At 43.5% G+C, this 19,314-nt stretch overlaps 1 protein-coding gene and 1 pseudogene across 1 annotated transcript; both read right to left on the reverse strand.

The window, feature by feature from the left end:
* Window positions 1-794: 794 nt before the first annotated feature.
* Window positions 795-14,639, reverse strand: LOC126234513 (cuticle protein 79-like). The gene is made up of 2 exons (XM_049943210.1): window positions 14,583-14,639; window positions 795-2,037 (listed from the first exon to the last, which is right to left on the reverse strand). The coding sequence occupies exons 1-2, from the start codon at window positions 14,592-14,594 to the stop codon at window positions 1,444-1,446; spliced, it is 606 nt and encodes a 201-aa protein (XP_049799167.1). The 5' UTR covers window positions 14,595-14,639; the 3' UTR covers window positions 795-1,443.
* Window positions 11,074-11,190, reverse strand: LOC126238657 (5S ribosomal RNA; annotated as a pseudogene).
* Window positions 14,640-19,314: the final 4,675 nt, after the last annotated feature.

The raw sequence follows: 19,314 nt of genomic DNA on the forward strand, positions 1-19,314 counted from the left end.
AAACAAATCGCTAAAGGAGCCACAAATGAAAGGAAACATAGTGCTGCACATAATTAGCGCCCTCTGTCAGCGCTAAAGCCAGAATTCCGCACAGGCGGGAAGTAGTTGGAGGAACGTGACCGGCAGAGGGCCTTTCGTACCCTGCGGTACTCCGTTGCAAGAAAAGAATGATAAAATTGCGTAACAGTGGATGATCCACATTATCTGATTAATGCAGTCTATGAAATGAATAAAGAAGGAACAAGAACATACTAGAGTCATGCGTAAAACTGGTGCACTTACAACACAAACATCTTGTGGCTACTGTACGGCAGAGTGTTTTCAACAGTAGTATTACTGACTCGTGCATGTGATGTGATTTATACGTATTTGACGATGCTGGTACTGATTCCGCATTTAACATTTGACGATGCCACTACGGCTGCAGTACATTAGGACTTTATTTTTATGAAACAGGTATGCCTCTTCATATTTAAAGCGCACAAATGTAAATTTTATCAGTACTACTTTTCATTATGGTCTACGTATTGTTCTTTAGCTGTATACAGTTTGCGAGAGTATTTATATTTTTCCCATTTTTGCTGCAGATCTGATGATGGTCATTAAAGACCGAAACCGGTAATCTGTTAAACAAAGGGTTGTGACCATAGACGTAAATTAAAAGAAAAAAACATACTAATAGTGTCGCTCCGGGTGAAGAAATGACCCAGCCTTGACGTGGGAGAGTACAAAAATCAGGAATCACAGAGGGTAATGTCTAGTGAGAACAGGAAAGAAATATTTAAGACACAAAATACTGTACAAAAAACATGTTTAATAACATGTATACGACTAATACAAAATGGGAGATCTGTACATATAACTGAAATGAAAACACAACAAATAACAGAGAAAAGTGCACGATAAACTGAGAATGACGTCGTCCACGGTGCTGACAGCTGACCGACTCCTGTGGACGGCTCTGTCAGCTGGCTCCGTCTGGCGGCGCGTTGTGCGGCGAGGCTTGCCGAGCGCTGGCAGCCCGCGGCAGAAGAGGCGGTACGGCCGGTCGTTCAGGTACGCGGTGGGGGCGGCTACCCGCTGAACTCGAGAGCGAGGGACTTGAGGCGTGGGGCTGGAGGGGCAACTGGTCACCGTCGCTGTCCTAGAAGACGACGAATTTCCTCTGCCGTTGAGAAGCTGTTGGTTTCGTCTGGCACGACTTCCTACACTATGTACCTAACTGGTTACATACTTGCAGGATACGGATTGTGAGTGACTGGGTCTCTGCTGAGGACCACTGATGTGATATGAATGAGTCCCAGCCATCTTCTCGCTTCAGCATCAGCAACCACCTTCGTGGTCACGGCCATTGGAAGGAGTACGAAGGGATGAAATAGCGACGGATGTAGAAAAAAAATCAGTCTCTCAGAACTGTCGATCCAGATCGGGACCTCGAGGCGTCTAGTGCCAGCCGTGGCTGTAATGACTGTAGTGATGGATGTGGATGGGCACCTTCTTCTTGATGATGATGGGGTAGGGCTTCGGGATGGGCACGGGGATGGGCACCTTGACCTTAACTGGATAAGGTACGTGCTTCACCACGGGGTAGGGGACGTGCTTGACCACGGGGTAGGGGACCGGCCGCTCCACGGGGTACGGCACGTGCTTCTCCACCTTGTACGGCACGGGCACCACCTTCTCTACGGGGACCGGCACCTTGACCTCGCGGGTGATCTCGACGGTCTTGCCGATGTCGTAGCCGCCGGAGCCCAGGGATAGGCCGCCGCCGTAGCCGAGGCCGCCCCCGTAGCCCAGGCCGCCCCCGTAGCCGAGGCCGCCCCCGTAGCCGCCCCCGTAGCCGATGCCCCCGCTGTAGCCGAAGCCGCCCAGTCCGCCGTAGCCGAAGCCCAGCAGGCCGCGCTTCTCGTGGTGCTTCTCGGACTCCTCCGCCTGGGGCTCCTCCACGGCCTGCGCCGCCTCCTCCACCGGCTCCGCCTCGACGGCCTCCGGCTGCTCTTCGCACACGGCCACCGCCACGCACAACAGCAACGCTACCTGCAAAACCACGTGATATCGGTAAATGGCGTCTACGCAAGTTCATTTCACATCCGTATTTTGTCGCATGTGACATCGTACACGTGGGATTCACACCGACGTTTGAGCCATATGAAGTAGTACTGATAAGGGGACCACCGGACCTCTTAATCACCACTTTCAACGAGTCTTAGGTACCTTGTACATCAGTAGTCACCGAACTTTTTTTGTTCAAGTGGCAACACTGATATTGTTGGATAGCCTCTCGGGCCGCATATACCGGGTGATCAAAAAGTCAGTATAAATTTGAAAACTGAATAAATCACGGAATAAAGTAGATAGTGAGGTACAAATTGACACACATGCTTGGAATGACGTGGGGTTTTATTGGAACAAAAAAAAATACAAACATTCAAAAAATGTCCGACAGATGGCGCTTCATCTGATCAGAACAGCAATAATTAGCATAACAATGTAAGACAAAGCAAAGATGATGTTCTTTACAGGAAATGCTCAATATGTCCCCCCATCATTCCTCAACAATAGCTGTAGTCGAGGAATAATGTTGTGAACAGCACTGTAAAGCATGTCCGGAGTTATGGCGAGGCATTGGCGTCGGATGTTGTCTTTCAGCATCCCTAGAGATGTCGGTCAATCACGATACACTTGCGACTTCAGGTAATCCCAAAGCCAATAATCGCACGGACTGAGGTCTGTGGACCTGGGTGGCCAACCATGACGAAAGTGGCGGCTGAGCACACGATTATCACCAAACGACGCGGGCAAGAGATCTTTCGCGCGTCTAGCAATATGGGGTGGAGCGCCATCCTGCATAAACATCGTACGTTCCAGCAGGTGTTTATCAGCCAGGCTGGGGATGATGCGATTCTATAACACGATTGTCATGCGCAGTCACTGACGTTTTGCTGCCCTTCGCCATCTGTCGGACATTTTGTGAACTTTTTTTTTCTGTTATAATAAAACCCCATGTCATTCCAAGCATGTGTGTCAATTTTTGCCTCTCGAACTACATTATTCCGTGGTTTATTAAGTTTTCAAATTTATACTGACTTTTTGATCACCCGGAATACCAATCTGATGACGGCCAAGCTGTAGTAAGGACACGGTAAGTTGGCTGCCAGCCACCTCCTCCCTCCCCCCACCAACCCCTTATACTAATCGTTTGGAGTCGGCACTATTCGGAACACTTTGTGTAGACTGTTCTGTTTCAGAATGCTGCCGCCCTTAGAGACCCCGAAGTCCTTACACTGCAGTTGCCGGCGAAATGTTGTATTGTGTGAACAGAAGATTAAGTGATTAATAGTAGTAATTGTGCTTATATTTAAAAGAATTGTGCAATATGCAACACGATTACATATGTTTACTAAATGTTTTGACTGTCTTTCTTCTTCGAATCATGGCGTTTTATTACAACAGCCTTATTTACTTTCATATTCCTTGCTTCAAATATATACCGCATTTGAAGATGTCCGTCTTTATAATGGGCATTCACGATTCCACGCTACTTCTGTTTGAAATTTATACCATAGCAGCTGATCGGTACTAAACACAAACGGCCATGACTTGGCAGCAATGGAAGATAAGCAGTAGAACATCCTCCCGCGCCCCCTCCTCAGATCCTCTAACCCCTCAGTGGCTATTTATCCCTCTGTCCCTCGGCCAACTTTACTTAGCTCACTACCGAATTTACCAACGCCAATTAAAATTGAATTATTATTGTCTCTATTACTATTTTATTTATTACTGATTATGAGCAGGAAAACTATTCTCTGAAGACCCTTTTAGAGTTACTGACTTTTTGAATTCGGTTGTTAGTTACTAGATGGATATTATTATAAAATACGGCCGAGAACCACGGGCGCACGAATATTTGATTCGGGCCGCATGCAGGCCGCAGTTTGATGACCACTGTAATGTAGTTAGACCTGCCAGAGTACCTTGCCAGCAGCTTTCCATGCGACAGCTCCTGCTTTCCGAGAAGATCGATGTTGAAGTTTTATGCATTCTACCTACGCTTGTAACGTTTGTCATGTTTCGACCATGCGGAGATAGCGCAGAAGCTAAGGTTTACTGCCATCACGCTGACGATAAAGGCTCAAAGTGAGCCCGGGTAGCTCTTCTTTTTATTCAGTTTAATTGTAGAAAATATCATTAAATACTATGTGTCATGCAAAATTATTCAAAATCGTAATTTTCGCTGCAGTAATTTCTATATCAATCATTACAGCAAATTTCCTTCAAATGTGTGTTCCGTTCGCGGTTCGTACTTAAAATGCCTGCTATTTGGATAGCGTTCATTTGATTCTTGGGGAAGGCAGACTAATCAGACACTTAACGATCAAATTTTTTTACATGAAAGACAAGCAAGCACCTTCACCGTAAAAATTATCTCACCCAGTTGTACTCCACTTCGCCGACGCTGTGATTTTATTTTTACAGACACGTTTACATTTTGACAAAAAAATTCAAAATGTCCCCAACTTGTTAAAGACTAACACAGAAGTCGTTCGAGGGAAGAGTCCATACTTTTGCGTCTGTTTGCACCTGCTTTAAGAGTAATGTCCAAATTCGCGTGGTTCGCATGGAAGTAGATCGAAAAAAGAACAATTTTTTTTTAGTTTAAATGAACTGTGTTTTATGCATACTACCTACTGCCAGCAAGGCATTAACTTTCGTTAAATATGCGTAGTGCTCTACGAATTTGTGTTTCCGGTGCTTCTACAACAAATACCATACTGAGTTCTGTTCCAGAACAGGAAGCGGTGCTATAATTAATGAAATTACTACGGACTCCCTAGAAACTACTCAATAAATAGGGCATCAAATAGACCAGCGTGAGCTCTAGTTTTACAAATGTGTTTTAACTGCTTAAAGTAAACAACTGAAGTATATCACGAATAGCTGCTGCTAACTATGTAAGTGAAATGTCAACAAGTATAAAAATCACAGCATGAATGATCTACTCTCACTTGATCCATAGGCCCTCCGTGATAAGAAAATACTGACTGATTTTTAAATATTATATATGTCATGCTTTAACCATACTTGAAAAAAGTTTGAAAAGATGGTCAAATGTATTGTGAAATAAGTGAGCTAAAAGAAATAAACTAGATTAGAAACGCCTTTGACGCGCCGTTGAATGATGCTCGAAATCTAGTACAGCAGCTGAGATGCTCATACGTTCGTGACGTAAGGAGAGCACTGAGTGAAATTGTACCAGACAAATATCTTTTAATGCTCGTTAAAATTATAAGATTGTAAGTTAAACAGCAAACTTTATATTCTCAGTCGACACCACATTCGCTGTACACGATTTCGACCTTCATGAAATGTGCCGTTCTATTTTGAGTTAGGGATACGAGGGCTTTTCGGACACTCCTGCATTTCTTCTCTACACGACAATATGAAGCCAGCAGTTGGAAATTCGGTTAGCTGTTTGGTACTTTATATTACAGTTCATCTTTTATCTGACGAAATAACCGATATGTGTATGGGCTGCCTCTCCTAAGAGTCGTCGGGCGCATTTTCTCTGTTGTTTCGGCAGATACTCTTTTCTGCAACGTGTAGCTGGAATCAGTGCAAACAAATGCTGCTCACCACGTCTTTCATGAGACGCCCAGCTTTCCATTTACAAGCAATTTACAGTTACAAATATCTGCCGAAACATCAGAGAAAATGGACCTGACGACACAAAGGAGAGACATCAGGTATATGCATATATGGCGTTGGTTCGGAGTAACATGTCCGTTAACAACCAGTGCCAGACTTGATTCACGTGTAGCATGTGGAGAAAGCATCAGTGTCTGCCGTTAGCGGCGAGCTGGGGAAATCAGCAAACACGCTATTCAGGGAACTGCAGGAAGGAAGCAAAGAGTGCAGCGAGGCTTGCGAGCCAACAGAGCGCTTTACAAACAGCCGCGGCTCCGCCTGCTGTCAGCCAACCGCTAACCGTGCCGCAGATGCTGTTTGCTAAGTGGTGCGGGCAGGTACGGAAAGTTTTCAATGGCTGCTTTGTTCATCGTGAAGTGCCCGGACTGTCGGAACCGCTTTAGCTCACATGTCTGATACGCAGTCTGCCCTGTCAGAGACTTAGCGTTCCCTCACTCATGGAATGCTGCAAAAGGCACTATGAGCTGTTTTCTTTGTTTGATAATTTCAAAATTGGGCAGCAGTCGAAAGCTTGTACCGGCGCGTCTAAAACTGCTGGTAATTTAAGTGGTGCTCCCACGTCGCCATTAAGTGATGGAAAGTATGAGCTCCAATGCGTGAAGTCTTCTTATTAGGGAAAGGCAAATGAAAACGAGACAGATGCGAAAAGGTAAAGCAAACTGTTTATTGTTTTAACAGAAATTGCCGTAAACTGTTAATATATTTTTCCCACTCCAAGACAAAGCAGTCAACGCCTTTATGCAAATACTTTTCCAGCTGCCTACGGAAGCATGATTGTACCCAGGCGTGCGGTCCTTTGTCCGAAGCATACCGACGGCCACGAATATCTTTCTTCAGGTCTCCAAAAATACGGAAATTGTATGGGAAGAGATCGGGACTGTATTGAGGATGTGTAAGGGCTTCGTGGCGAAACTCCTGCTGTGTAGTCGAAACAACCTTGAGAAGACGGGGGCCCTTCGTACAGCCCCGGAATCGCCTCATGTCATTTCCGTATTTTAGGAGCCCTGAAGAAAAACGTTCGTGCCCATCGATTTGCTTCGAACGTAGAGTTGCACGCGTGCGTGTGATCATGGTTCCTTAGGCAAACGCAAACATTTTTCCATGAAAGCTATATCCGTCTTGTTTCACATCGTAATGAATATATTACTAGTTACTGTGATCACATTTGAAATAATAAATTTTTTACTTACTTTTCCCCATATACCTCGTTATCTGACAGCCTCTTATTCTTACTTAACGTAATTTTCTCGTTGCTTATAAATACAAAAAAATGGCTCGGAGCACTATGGGACTCAACTGCTGAGGTCATAAGTCCCCTAGAACTTAGAACTACTTAAACCTAACTAACCTAAGGACAACACACACATCCATGCCCAAGGCAGGATTCGAACCTGCGACCGTAGCGGTCGCGCGGTTCCAGACTGTAGCGCCAGAACCGCTCGGCCACCAGCGGCCGGCTTATAAATACAGCAACCTAAAAAAATTATACATTACGAAAACACATCAAATGTTTCTTATGGCGAAATACGTTTCAGAAGAGTTCTAACGTGTTTTCAGTCACTTCCGTTTCAGGCACCATGTCACTTACTTCGCGGCCCCTCCCGCCGGAGGTTCGAGTCCTCCCTCGGGCATGGGTGTGTGTGTGTTGTTCTTAGCATAAGTTAGGTTAAGTTAGTTTAAGTAGTGTGTAAGTCTAGGGACCCATGACCTCAGCATTTTGGTCCCTTAGGAATTCACACACATTTGAACATTTCACTTCTGTTGAATCCATTTCCATTTCTCTAGCTTTACGAGAAACACAAAATAGACTGACAGCAAAAGTGCGCATCAGTGATATCGGTTTGGAAGTGTTTGAGGAATTTGCTGTTGCAAACGGCTATAATCTTCACAAGTATCTCGGTTGCCTCAATCTCTTGAATTATAAGAACAGCAGGGATTTTTTTAGGTATTCTCGTTTGAATTAAAAAGCGAAACCCCTACTGCTGATACTTTCCATCGTAATTTCTAACACATTCTCGAGATTGAAGAGAATAAGGACACTGCCCTCTAAGATGAGATTTTGAACACATGTGCACCCATACAGTAAAATTACGCACTCTGAAGTGTCTGGTAATTGACATAGATTTGCGTTTCTCTATTAGGGTTTCGGGGCAGACCGAGATGGCACACTGGTTAGGCACCATTCGTATTTGGGAGGAAGACGAATCCGTTCCCTGTTTCATGTTCCCATGTCTTCCCTCAATCGCGTAAGTTAAAATGTTTCATTTCAAAGGGCACAGATCGAAGCCTGTTGCCTTATTGTTTCTCCATCTGACCTTCAAATCTGTCTCTAACGAACTCGTTGTCGACCAAACGTTGAACGTTAATCTTTCTTCCTTCCTTCCTTCCTTCAGTGTTTCGGAAGCTCTCGTTTCCTCCATTTCATTACCGGAATCGCACACTACATTGCACGAAGTTTTATGGGTCTTACGGTCCTCTATTCTTCATTTTTTTCCATGGTTTTCGGCTACCGTCGGTTCCCGTTGCATTTCGATTCCTTTCCGAGGATCCGCAATCGGAACAACCATGTGTATCTTCTAAGTACATTCTATATTTCTTCAGATGCTCCGACAGTATATTTAAATAAATGTAGTGACAGACAGAAATAAGCACCACTGCAAATATATACAAGCAAATAATGCTCTAGATTTTTAAGATAAATAATCTCTGTACGAAAGCGTACAATGTGGACGACCCATAATGTTACCTAGGTTGCTACGTATAAAAACATATTTGCAACTGTTAGTTTAAGTACATTTGCAATTTTGTTTTCCGTGTACGGAAAATTGAGTATGATCTGTAATATGTGTGAGTTTCTCGTCAAGTGGACCGCAAGAAAACCGTAAGTATAAGTTCTTCCCAAATTTCGCCACTAACTCTGTTTAAAGACCGACCATTAATTAATAATTGTGCCTGCTTTTATACGATATAGTAAAGATAATGGAACACTGCAGCACCCCACACATCGAAAACGTCAAGAATAAAAGGCACAGGATACAGAAAACGCACTTGAAAGTGGGAATAATTCACCGAAATACGCCGTGCAAAATATAAATGAAAATAAAATCGTGACTGGTAGGAGAAAACTTATTGCATAAACAAATCTATTGCTTTCGCAGTCGCAGATTTTTGCCGGACATTTCTAACGTGTGAAATCAAACTAATTTAGATGAAATTGGAAACCCGCAGTGACTTTTAACGCTCGCTTATAGAACTGACGGCATTTGTATGTACGAACACTTCCTTACCGACCACTGAAGGGTGATCTCAACTAGAGCCATATCCCAACGTAGAGAGCTGAGGCCTAGTTACGGATTCACATGATGGAACTGGGTGTTATCACACAGGAAATAGGCTCTATTCCACTACATTACTGAGATGGGGGAAGAAAAATTGCGAGATTCGTCACGGTGTGTTATAAGAAGCAACAGTCACAATACGCTTAACAAACTCCATTGTGAGATGAGAAAATTGAACCTTTGTATTACGTTTAAGATTCTGAGACCCTTTCTTCCGAGAGGTAATATGACTTTATCTACCGCACGCAGGGCGTAGTCCTTTCAGCGTATCATTTGCGAATGGGATAGGAAGACGCACATATGATAACTGTACGCATAAAAGGGGATCTAGTAAGACGAAAAAAGATACTATTAAACTCTTAACAGCTGCGGGGAACAATCACTATTAATCCTACACTTGTCACAATAATCTTACAGCAAGCAAATGGGTTAACATTCCTCTTATGGAGTGCCTCGAGATAGTGGCATTATGAACTCTCATAACGCGGAATGGCTCGGTATAACAATTTCTGAAACATGAGATGTACCACGCAATTTTAGGAACTAATTTTTTCATAAGTATTAGAATAAGATCACCTACCGAAGAGAATGGTAGTTCAGAGTGATTGGAAGAGAGAGAGAGATACGATGGAAGAAGAGGCAGTGCGACGGGCTACTGACAACAAGAAAAGGAAGCATGAGCGGTGGATGGATGAATGACGGAATGCAGTCAAGACCAGGCGGAAAGCATGGAGAAATGGTAATCCTGTAAAAAGCAAGAAGACTGGTCGAACTTCCAGAATGCGAGAAAAATTGGTAGCAAAACGATCAGAAATGCCAAGAGAATTAGATGGAATGAGAAACTTGAAGAAGCAAACACAGCCATCAAGAAACACAAATCATAAGTCTTTTTCAGAGAAATGAAGAGCAGAATTACAGGCTTCGAGGCAAAAGGATCCTTCGTAATAGGACAAGATGACACAATAAAAATTGGCGAGAAACAGGTGTGCGAGGAAATGGCTAGGTGTTTTAGGGATTTGCTTAATGCAGAAGCACCAACAGCAAAGGGGACATGCGCTCTAGGGACGAAAGTCAGGATAATATAGACAATGCACCCACCAGGGCAGAAGTAGCAGAGGCAATTAAAAATCTCAAAAACAACAATGCATCAGGCAATGATGGGTATCTGTGCTGAAGAGATCAAGTGGGGTGGGCCTGAAATAGAAAGAAATATGTACAATACAATAATGGATGTCTGGAGAAGAAAGAAAATACTCATAAACTGAAAAGAAGCCATTCTGATACCACTACACAAGAAAGGGGACAAGAAAGTACTGGAGACTACAGGGGAATCTCTCTATTAAACATAGGGTACAAGGTTTTGCCGAGAATCTTGCTGAACAGAGAGGAAGGAAGAATTGAAGCCGACAATAGGAGAGTACCAGTATGGCTTTAAAAAAGGGAGGAACTGTACAGAACAGATATTTGGAATAAAAAGGATAATAGTACACAGACACAGGAAAGGAAAAAAGACAATAGTGACATTTGTGTACCTCCAAAAGGCCTACGATCCAATTGACAGAAGTACTCTGCTTCATGTGTTGGAAGATAGAGGACTGTATGCTGCAACACATGCAATAATAAAGTAAACGTTAAGCGACACTACTGCCGGGATCAGGCAGCGCAGTACGCTGTCAGACAACTTCGAAATAAAAACAGGAGTCCGTCAAGGGGATGGACTGTCACCAATTTTATTTAACCTGGTTTTGGACGAAGTAGTGAGACAGTGGAGACAACTAAATAGTAACATGAAGACCAAATGTGTGCAAATAGGGTACAAAAAAAAAGCACTCCGTCTTCAGGCCACAAGTGGCCCACCGGGACCATCCGACCGCCGTGTCATCCTCAACTGAGGATGCGGATAGGAGGGGCGTGAGGTCAGCACACCGCTCTCCCGGTCGTTATGATGGTTGTTCTTTGACCGGAACCGCTACTATTCGGTCGAGTAGCTCCTCAGTTGGCATCACGAGGCTGAGTGCACCCCGAAAAATGGCAACAACGCATGGCGGCCGGATGGTCACCCATCCAAGTGCCGGCCACGCCCGACAGCGCTTAACTTCGGTGATCTGACGGGAACCGGTGTATCCACTGCGGCAAGGCCGTTGCCAAATAGGGTACAAGGTCAAACATAATGCAACAGTGGACTGCCTGGCATTCGCAGACGACATGGCACTCTTAAATGAGACAGAAGAAGAGGCAAAGACAGCACTAAAAATCTAGCCGAAACAGCAGAAAAGGTCGGCCTGAAGATTACATATAAGAAGACCAAGACATTGAATACTGAGTCTGACTGAAAGATAGAGGGCCAAGTGGTTGAGAAAGTCAACAGTTTTCGTTATTTGGGGGAGAAGATACCTGGTGACATATAGAGCAACAGTAGTGCACCAGACAGGGCACCGCTTTTGCAGAAGCTTCGGTATGTGGCAAGAAAAATCTCTCGCGGAATGCCAGATTTCGACATTACACAGCAACTGTTAGAAATGCTGCTCTGTATGCATCAGAAACGATCACACTCGGCAAGAGAGCTTGTATACAGTTGGAAAAGGAGGAGCGGAAAATTTTGAGAGACATGTGGAGCACCAAAAAACATGTGGATATCTGGATACGCAGAACCCTATATGAAAATATTGAACCCATATAGAGCGAGATATGGAGGAGGAGGTTATGAGTTGTTGAGCACATCACGAGGATGGACGAGGAGAGGTTGACTAAGAAGATGTGGAATGCAACATGTCATACGAGAAACAACTGAGTGAAGGAAGTCAGAGACGATTGGAAGGCTGTAGGAATAAAAGAAAGGAATCTGCAGGCAGTAGTACAGGACAGGGAAAAGTATAAAGGGTTGGTGGATGCTCACAGGTGGCCGGACACCAAAACCAAAGTTGTCTTAACAGAAGAAGAAAGAAGCAGAAGAAGCGAGAGAATGAAGCGGTAGTGGGTGAAAGAAGACGTGCAAAACAAGCCACACGTGATCCTGAAGGATCCTAACGAAGCAGGAGAAGAAGAAGATTACCTGCAATACTGGCGAAAACTGAAGTATGTCACGGCACCATGAAGCACCGCATGACTCGACATTCGGGTGTTAGAACCATTCGCGTTCCTCTGGCTCGTTAGAACGGAATATTACTTTTATCGAGACATACAGTACGTTATTTAAAACTATGAACGGAAGATGGCAGTTTCAAACGCTGGTAGGGAACACTGGTTTACGTTACGTACAGTTTTGTGAATGACTTCAGGTTAACATTAGGATGGCTAGTAGGTCGCGTTTCATTCATTCTCCTTTAGTTATAGAACTGCTTCATGAATACGTACACCATTTTACAAGGTATATTACAGAAAGCGACTACAATTTTGGGTTCAGTGGCTGTTCTCCAACGGTGACTGCTGGAACAAAGCGTGAATTTAATTTCCAAAAGAACGAAATGTGAATAGAAGATCTAATTAATCTAGTCTAAGAAAAAGTTTTGAAAAGAGCGCACCAAGGTTTTGTGCCAACTTCTGACCATATTATCGACAGAATAGTTGCTGGTACACAGTCTATTACAGCAATAGCTAGTATTTCGGCTATGTTTCAAACTTAATTGTGCGACAGACCATAAACTGCTCTACCTAGAAAGTTTATATCGTTAGTAGATACAATACTCAGTACAGGTTCATCCCGCGTCGCGTCTGCATCTTGCTGTCTGTCTCCCCATATCGGTCATTTGCTCTTCTTGTCTGAATTTAAAAAGTGATGAATTGTTATTGGTATTCCAATTGCTTAATCGCTTCCTGTAGCCGATTCCAATCAATTAAGCACGGCGTTCAGACATCCAGTAATGTTTGAATGCAAATCAGTTTTGTTTTGCTTTTCTAAAAACTGATGACAGCCTTCGCAGTGGATGGTTCAAATGGCTCTGAGCACTATGGGACTCAACTGCTGTGGTCATAAGTCCCCTAGAACTTAGAACTACTTAAACCTAACTAACCTAAGGACAGCACACAACACCCAGCCATCACGAGGCAGAGAAAATCCCTGACCCCGCCGGGAATCCTTCGCAGTGGAGCTGGCAGAGATAACCTCAGATCATGGTATCTGTGGGAGCTTTTAAAACCGCTCGTATAGAAACTGATATTTATAATTTTGTAGTACAATATAGGGGAGCTAGTCGTATAATACAAAGAACTGGGAGGAGCAGTTGAACAGAATTAATAATGTCTTGAAAAGAGCATACGAGATGAACAAAAACAAACGTGAACAATGGTAATGGAATGTAGTCGGGTTAAATGAGGTAATGCTGAGAGAACTGGAATAGGAAATCACACACTGTAATTTGTTATTTGGGTAACAAAATATCTAACGATGGCTGAAGTAGAGAGGATATAACACACAGACGGGCTACTGAATTAAAAAACATTTCCGAAAACAAGGAATTTCTTTGCATCTAATATAGTTTTAAGGGATAGGAAATCTTTTTTGAAGATACTTGTTTAGACTGTAGCTTTGTGCGAAAGTGAAGCGTGGACGACAATCATGTAAGGCAAGAGGGGAACAGAAGCTTTTGAATTGTGATGTTACAGAAAAATAGTGAAGATTAGATTGGTAGATGGAATAGCTAATGAGGAGATATTGAGTTGAACTGGATCAAAAAAATTGTGGTGCAAATTGACTAAAAGAGGGAATCGGCTGAGAGAACACATTCTGAGATATCAATGAATACTCAGTTTGGTACTTGAGGAAAGTGTAGGGATAAAAATCATAGAGGGAAACCTAGGCATGGACACAGTGAGCAGGCTCAAATGGATATAGGCTGCAGTAGTTATTCAGAGATAAAGACGCTTGCATAGCATGTGCTATCGTGGGATCTGCATCAAATCAGTATTTGGACTGAAGACCACACCAGCAACAACAGTACAATACCTAGTGTAAACGTCTGAAAATTAATCTGGCATGTACGAGAGCCGTGGGGTTAAATAATCGAATGGTTCAACCAGTTTTGCAGGTGACCTTCGCAAAGGCACATTCAAACCACTGTCGCAGGTGACACTGGTTCACCTTGACCTTCGGCGCCTTGATGAAGACCATCTGCACTAGTTGCTGTAACGTGATCCGATGGAGGCAACCTGCTAAATTAGCCGAAACGTTAGAGCTCTTTCACCCAATAACGCCGTCACACACATAGAAAATTTTTTAAATTGATGCCGGCAGCGTAAACCGGCGGCTCAGATATTCACACTGTCTTAATAATCACCGTAATTTTGTTGCAAGAGTATGATTTATAGACCACATTTTGAAGTACAGCGTAGGCGATGTTCCACCTATCCGACAGATTGTACAGCAAACGAGTAGATGGAGCTGGTGAGGATATGAAAAGATTGTAAAGATTCAGTCAGTGTCTTCATACTTCCTCTACCGATGCGCGGCTGTCACATGGTAGGACGGAAGATGCGCACACACCGCAGTGCGAGCTGCGGGACGTTGAGGCAAATGGGCGAGAGTAGGTGGCTGTCACTCACCAGGATCCTCATCGCAAGGTACTCGAATGCTGGCTGCTGCGTGTCAGCGGTCTGCGACGGCGGACTCTGGATGCCTCGTGGACCGCACGAGGGGCTTTATATAGTGGCCGGGCTGCTGGAGGGGTGCGGCTTTCGCTTGGGCGCCGGTCTGCGCCTGCAGGGGAAAGCAGAGGCACGAAGGCGTGGGGCGCCGCACGAAACGCTTCCGGACGCCGGTCAGTGCAGTAGGGCCGGCTGCGGAACCGGACAGAGGAGCGCTGCCGGAAGGTCGGTCTAGCTGCCCGCCCATCTCAGTCTCACGGAGCAGCATTCACCGGCCACCTTGATTTACAGCTGCCAGAAGCATAGGTTGGCGACCCGGAAATACACGGCGGCTTACTGGCAAGTGCATTGTTCTGAGTTCCTTCCGTACGCATCGGATTACGTCTCTCAGTAACTGTGGTACACATTAGATTTTTTTATTGAGTCACCAGTCTTGTGACTGATTTGGTCCGGCCCATCACGAATTATTCTCCTATATGAATCTTTTCATCTCAGAGTAGCAACTACAACCAACGTCCTCAGTTATATGCTCGGTATATTCCAGTAAGTGTCTTCCTCTATAGTTTTTATCCTCTACAGCTCCCTCTAGTACCACGGAAGTTATTCTCTGATGTCTTAACAGATTTTATATCTTTCTTTTCCTTCTTCTTGCATGTGTTTTCATAATGTTCCTTTTTACGCCGGTTCTGCAGAGAACCTCCTCGTTCTTAATTTAATCAAACCATCTAATTTTCTACATTCTTCTGTAGCATCATGGCTCAGATGTTTAGTTTTTCTTTTGTTCCGGTTTTCCCACACTCCATGGGCTCATTACAATACAAAGCTGGGCTCCAACTGTACGTCCTCGGAAATCAAAGCGTCGCAATAGGGTTGGGCAAATCTGTGCCATCTTCCGCATGCCGTCCGTCAGCACACAGCTGTGTCTGCTGCAGTGTTGAAACATGTGAACATTCTCACCCAAGGTGATCGACGGATTACAGACACCTCACTGCACAACTGAATGTCTGTTGCTATTGCTGAGACACTCATCCACTAGCTAGCTTACTCAAAGGTGTGTGCCTGTGGGTTCCTCATCGCTTAACAAAACACCATCTATGCGGAACTACTTGCGCGTTACGAGACTGATCGTGACAGTTTTTTGTCGACCATCGTCACAGGCGTTGAAACCTGGGTTCATCACTTCTAACCCGAAAGAAATCGACAATCCGTGGAGTGGCGCATCACCTCTCCGAAGAAAAAGTTCAGAGTCACGCTTCAGTCGGTAAAGTCATGCCGATGGTCTTCTGAAACTCTGAAGAGGTTATTCAGTTTCATGTCCTCCCTCACAGTGCAACGATCAAGTGTATTGTGCTACTCTGAGGCAACCGAAGTTACAGCTTGAGTGTGTTCGTCCCCACAAAAATACAAACGAACTTCTCCTTCTCCAAGACAATGCAATGCGCCGCACAAGTCTGCGCACCCTAGAGGAGGGCACAAAACGTCATTGGACTGTTCTCCCTCATCCACCCTACACCCTAGATCTCACATCTTCCGACTTGCATCCGTTTGGCTCAATGAAAGATATACTGCGCGGGAAGCAGAACGTGGGTGACGGGGAGGTTATTGATGCAGCAGAACATTGGCTCCGACGTCGATCTGTAGAGTGGTATCATGCAGGCACACAGCCTCTCCCTGTAAGGTGTCTTAAGACCGTCACTTTTAACGGAGCTTGTGTTGAAAAATACGTCTTGTAGCCAGAAGACAGGGGAATAGCAGAGTATATTGGAATCTTTAATTAAAACAACCTGCAGTGTTGCAGTACTTGTTGAACGCCCTTCGTAATAGCAGTGACGATAGATACACTGATAGCAATGGATAAAATTAAGAAATACTGATCATTTCCGTATCTAACCGTGCATTGCAATTGTTGGCAATTTGAGATTAGTTGCATGTCATCTTCATAGTGCTGCAGTTCTAACGGCTGGCACTGTATTTACGCATGGGCGTGTTCGTGCAGTACGTGCATGTATCTCATTTAATCTACTTAAATGTCCACAGAAAACGTCAAAATATATGGAAAATGAAAATATCTTACTACACTTATTATCCCATAAACACTTTCTCCACGTACGCGTACACCATAATTACACTACCACGCAAGCATTGGGGTTCCACTCGTCTGGCGTGAGACGTTCCCGTGGGGGGCCACTGGGGGCCGAACCGCACAATAGCCCTGGGTTCGGCGTGGGGCGGCGGTGGGGTGAGTGGACTGCTGTACCCTGTTGTGTGGATGTGAACCATTGAGGGCTACAGCGGGGCCGAAGCCTCTCCGTCGTTTCTAGGTCCCCAGTTCCATACAATACAATACAATATTCTCCCATGGGACGATATCTGGAAATATTTAGGCGAGGGACGCTGTCCTCTTCCAATATTTATGTCATAAAATTTGTACTTCTTACGAAAACTAAAGTCTTCTTTAGTAATGACGCCTATAATTCATTCTGCCTTGCCCAGTGAATTAACTAGTAGCAAACTGCGAGATGTGTTTACTTGACGTATGAACTAAAACTGTTCAGTGCAGAAGTCTGGACATACGTATAACAAAAAGAACGTTCCAGGAGCACTCATTCACAACTGAATTAGACACATCTACCCTATAATTTGTAACGTGCCAAAATAAGAATGTGGCTGGCGTCACAGTAAAGTGTAGATGTCGCCCTAACTTTATACGAATCAACTGTGCGCTGATCATCAAGTAAATGCTTGTTGTTATCTGCTGTTATGTTTTATAAATTATTGCCCAAAAATATTGTAGATAGAAGGCAAGAGGCGTATCATGTTTTGCCTGAGTGGATAGTTGTCCAAAAACGATTTCCATTCCCAGAAGAAATTGCAAATATCAAATATAAATATAAAAAATGGGACTTTTCAGGGACACAAACTACAATAAAATTCAAAAGCATTCGTAAAATATTATTTATTTAATTAAATGCTACTCGGTATAAAAAATCACTTGCACAATTCAAAAACTGTGCTGCTCTTTGCGTGTCGCAAAATAAATGTATTTAATAAATTATCTAAATTTAGTTCATCTGTGATTTCGGAGTGCAATAAGATTCAATGAATCTTGCCACTAAGTAAGTCTTGAATCGGCGTAAAAAGAAAATAACTCCATTCATTAAAGCAAAATGACCGAGAAATCGTAATAAGCAAGCAAACCGAAACCCACAAACTCTGGAATTAGTACTTTTGTCCATTCACATTTTTTAAAAACTTCACAACTTCCTTCAAGTTTTTTGCCTCCTTATTTTGTTTCTTCAAAAGTTGCAAAACACGTCTCTATCGCTTATCATTCTTTTTCCATCAAAATAATTTTTTGACAATATTACAATGTTATCGACATCTGTAGCATGTCCAAGAGTAAATTTCCCCAACTATTTAAAAAATTTCGCGTTATTATGGTCGAATCGATTGTTAAGTATAGTCAGAATATGATTTGCTGAAAAAGTTTTGAGGCACTTTGAATCTGACGTTTCAGTATACCATGATGGCGACGTTTCGGAGTTTAGTGCTGGCGCGAAAGTTTATATTCGTCAAGATCAAAATCAGCAACAACTTTAACAGTTTCACACCAAATTTACTCAAATCGAAAATTACGATAAGGAATTAAAACTTCAGTAAGTGCGTCTATTTTTCTTACAGTTCAATGACATACTGATTAAACTTTGTAATTTTGTGATTAAAGCTTCGACTTGACGAAAAACTCCAGCGAGCATTGGTAAATTAAAACAACACTTGAAATTTTGCAGACAATCATAGAATCCTGACTTACTGATTATTATTCTATAATCTCATGGAAAAATCGACTAGCCGGGGCTAAAGAAAAACACTCGCTGAAGAGAAATAACTTCACTAATTCTTTTTATATTGGAAAATGGGCGTGTGAGGTGTCACTTTCTAAGCGCCCAATAGTCTGATAAACAGTTTTTGCTACTCATTTACGGTGAGCGCTCAGAGTAAGCATCCGACTTCCGCAAAGTTAAACAAACGAAACAATGTGCAGCGCTTCTACGCTACACTTCTGCTCGTTCCTTTTTTGGGCTAGTTACGTAGATCACATGTTTTCATAAATACATGTGATCGCACGAAAAGAAAGTTGGCGGACCTGCTGTCCCGATCAGAACGGCTGCTATGTTGTTGTTGTTGTTGTGGTCTTCAGTCCTGAGACTGGTTTGATGCAGTTCTCCATTCTACTCTATCCTGTGCAAGCTTCTTCATCTCCCAGTACCTATTGCAACCTACATCCTTCTGAATCTGCTAAGTGTATTCATCTCTTGGTCTCCCTATACGATTTTTATCCTCCACACTGCCCTCCAATACTAAATTTGTGATCCCTTGATGCCTCAGAACATGTCCTACCAACCGATCCCTTCTTCTGGTCAAGCTGTGCCACAAACTTCTCTTCTCCCCAATCCTATTCAATACTTCCTCATTAGTTATGTGATCTACCCATCTAATCTTCAGCATTCTGCTGTAGCACCACATTTCGAAAACTTCTATTCTCTTCTTGTCCAAACTATTTATCGTCCATGTTTCACTTCCATACATGGCTACACTCCATACAAATACTTTCAGAAATGACTTCCTGACACTTAAATCTATATATGACGGTAGTATCTGTTCCCGAAAGAACACATACCGTGGATGACCA

The sequence above is a fragment of the Schistocerca nitens genome, chromosome 2 (genome assembly GCF_023898315.1).
Source record: "Schistocerca nitens isolate TAMUIC-IGC-003100 chromosome 2, iqSchNite1.1, whole genome shotgun sequence".
NCBI lineage: Eukaryota > Metazoa > Arthropoda > Insecta > Orthoptera > Acrididae > Schistocerca > Schistocerca nitens.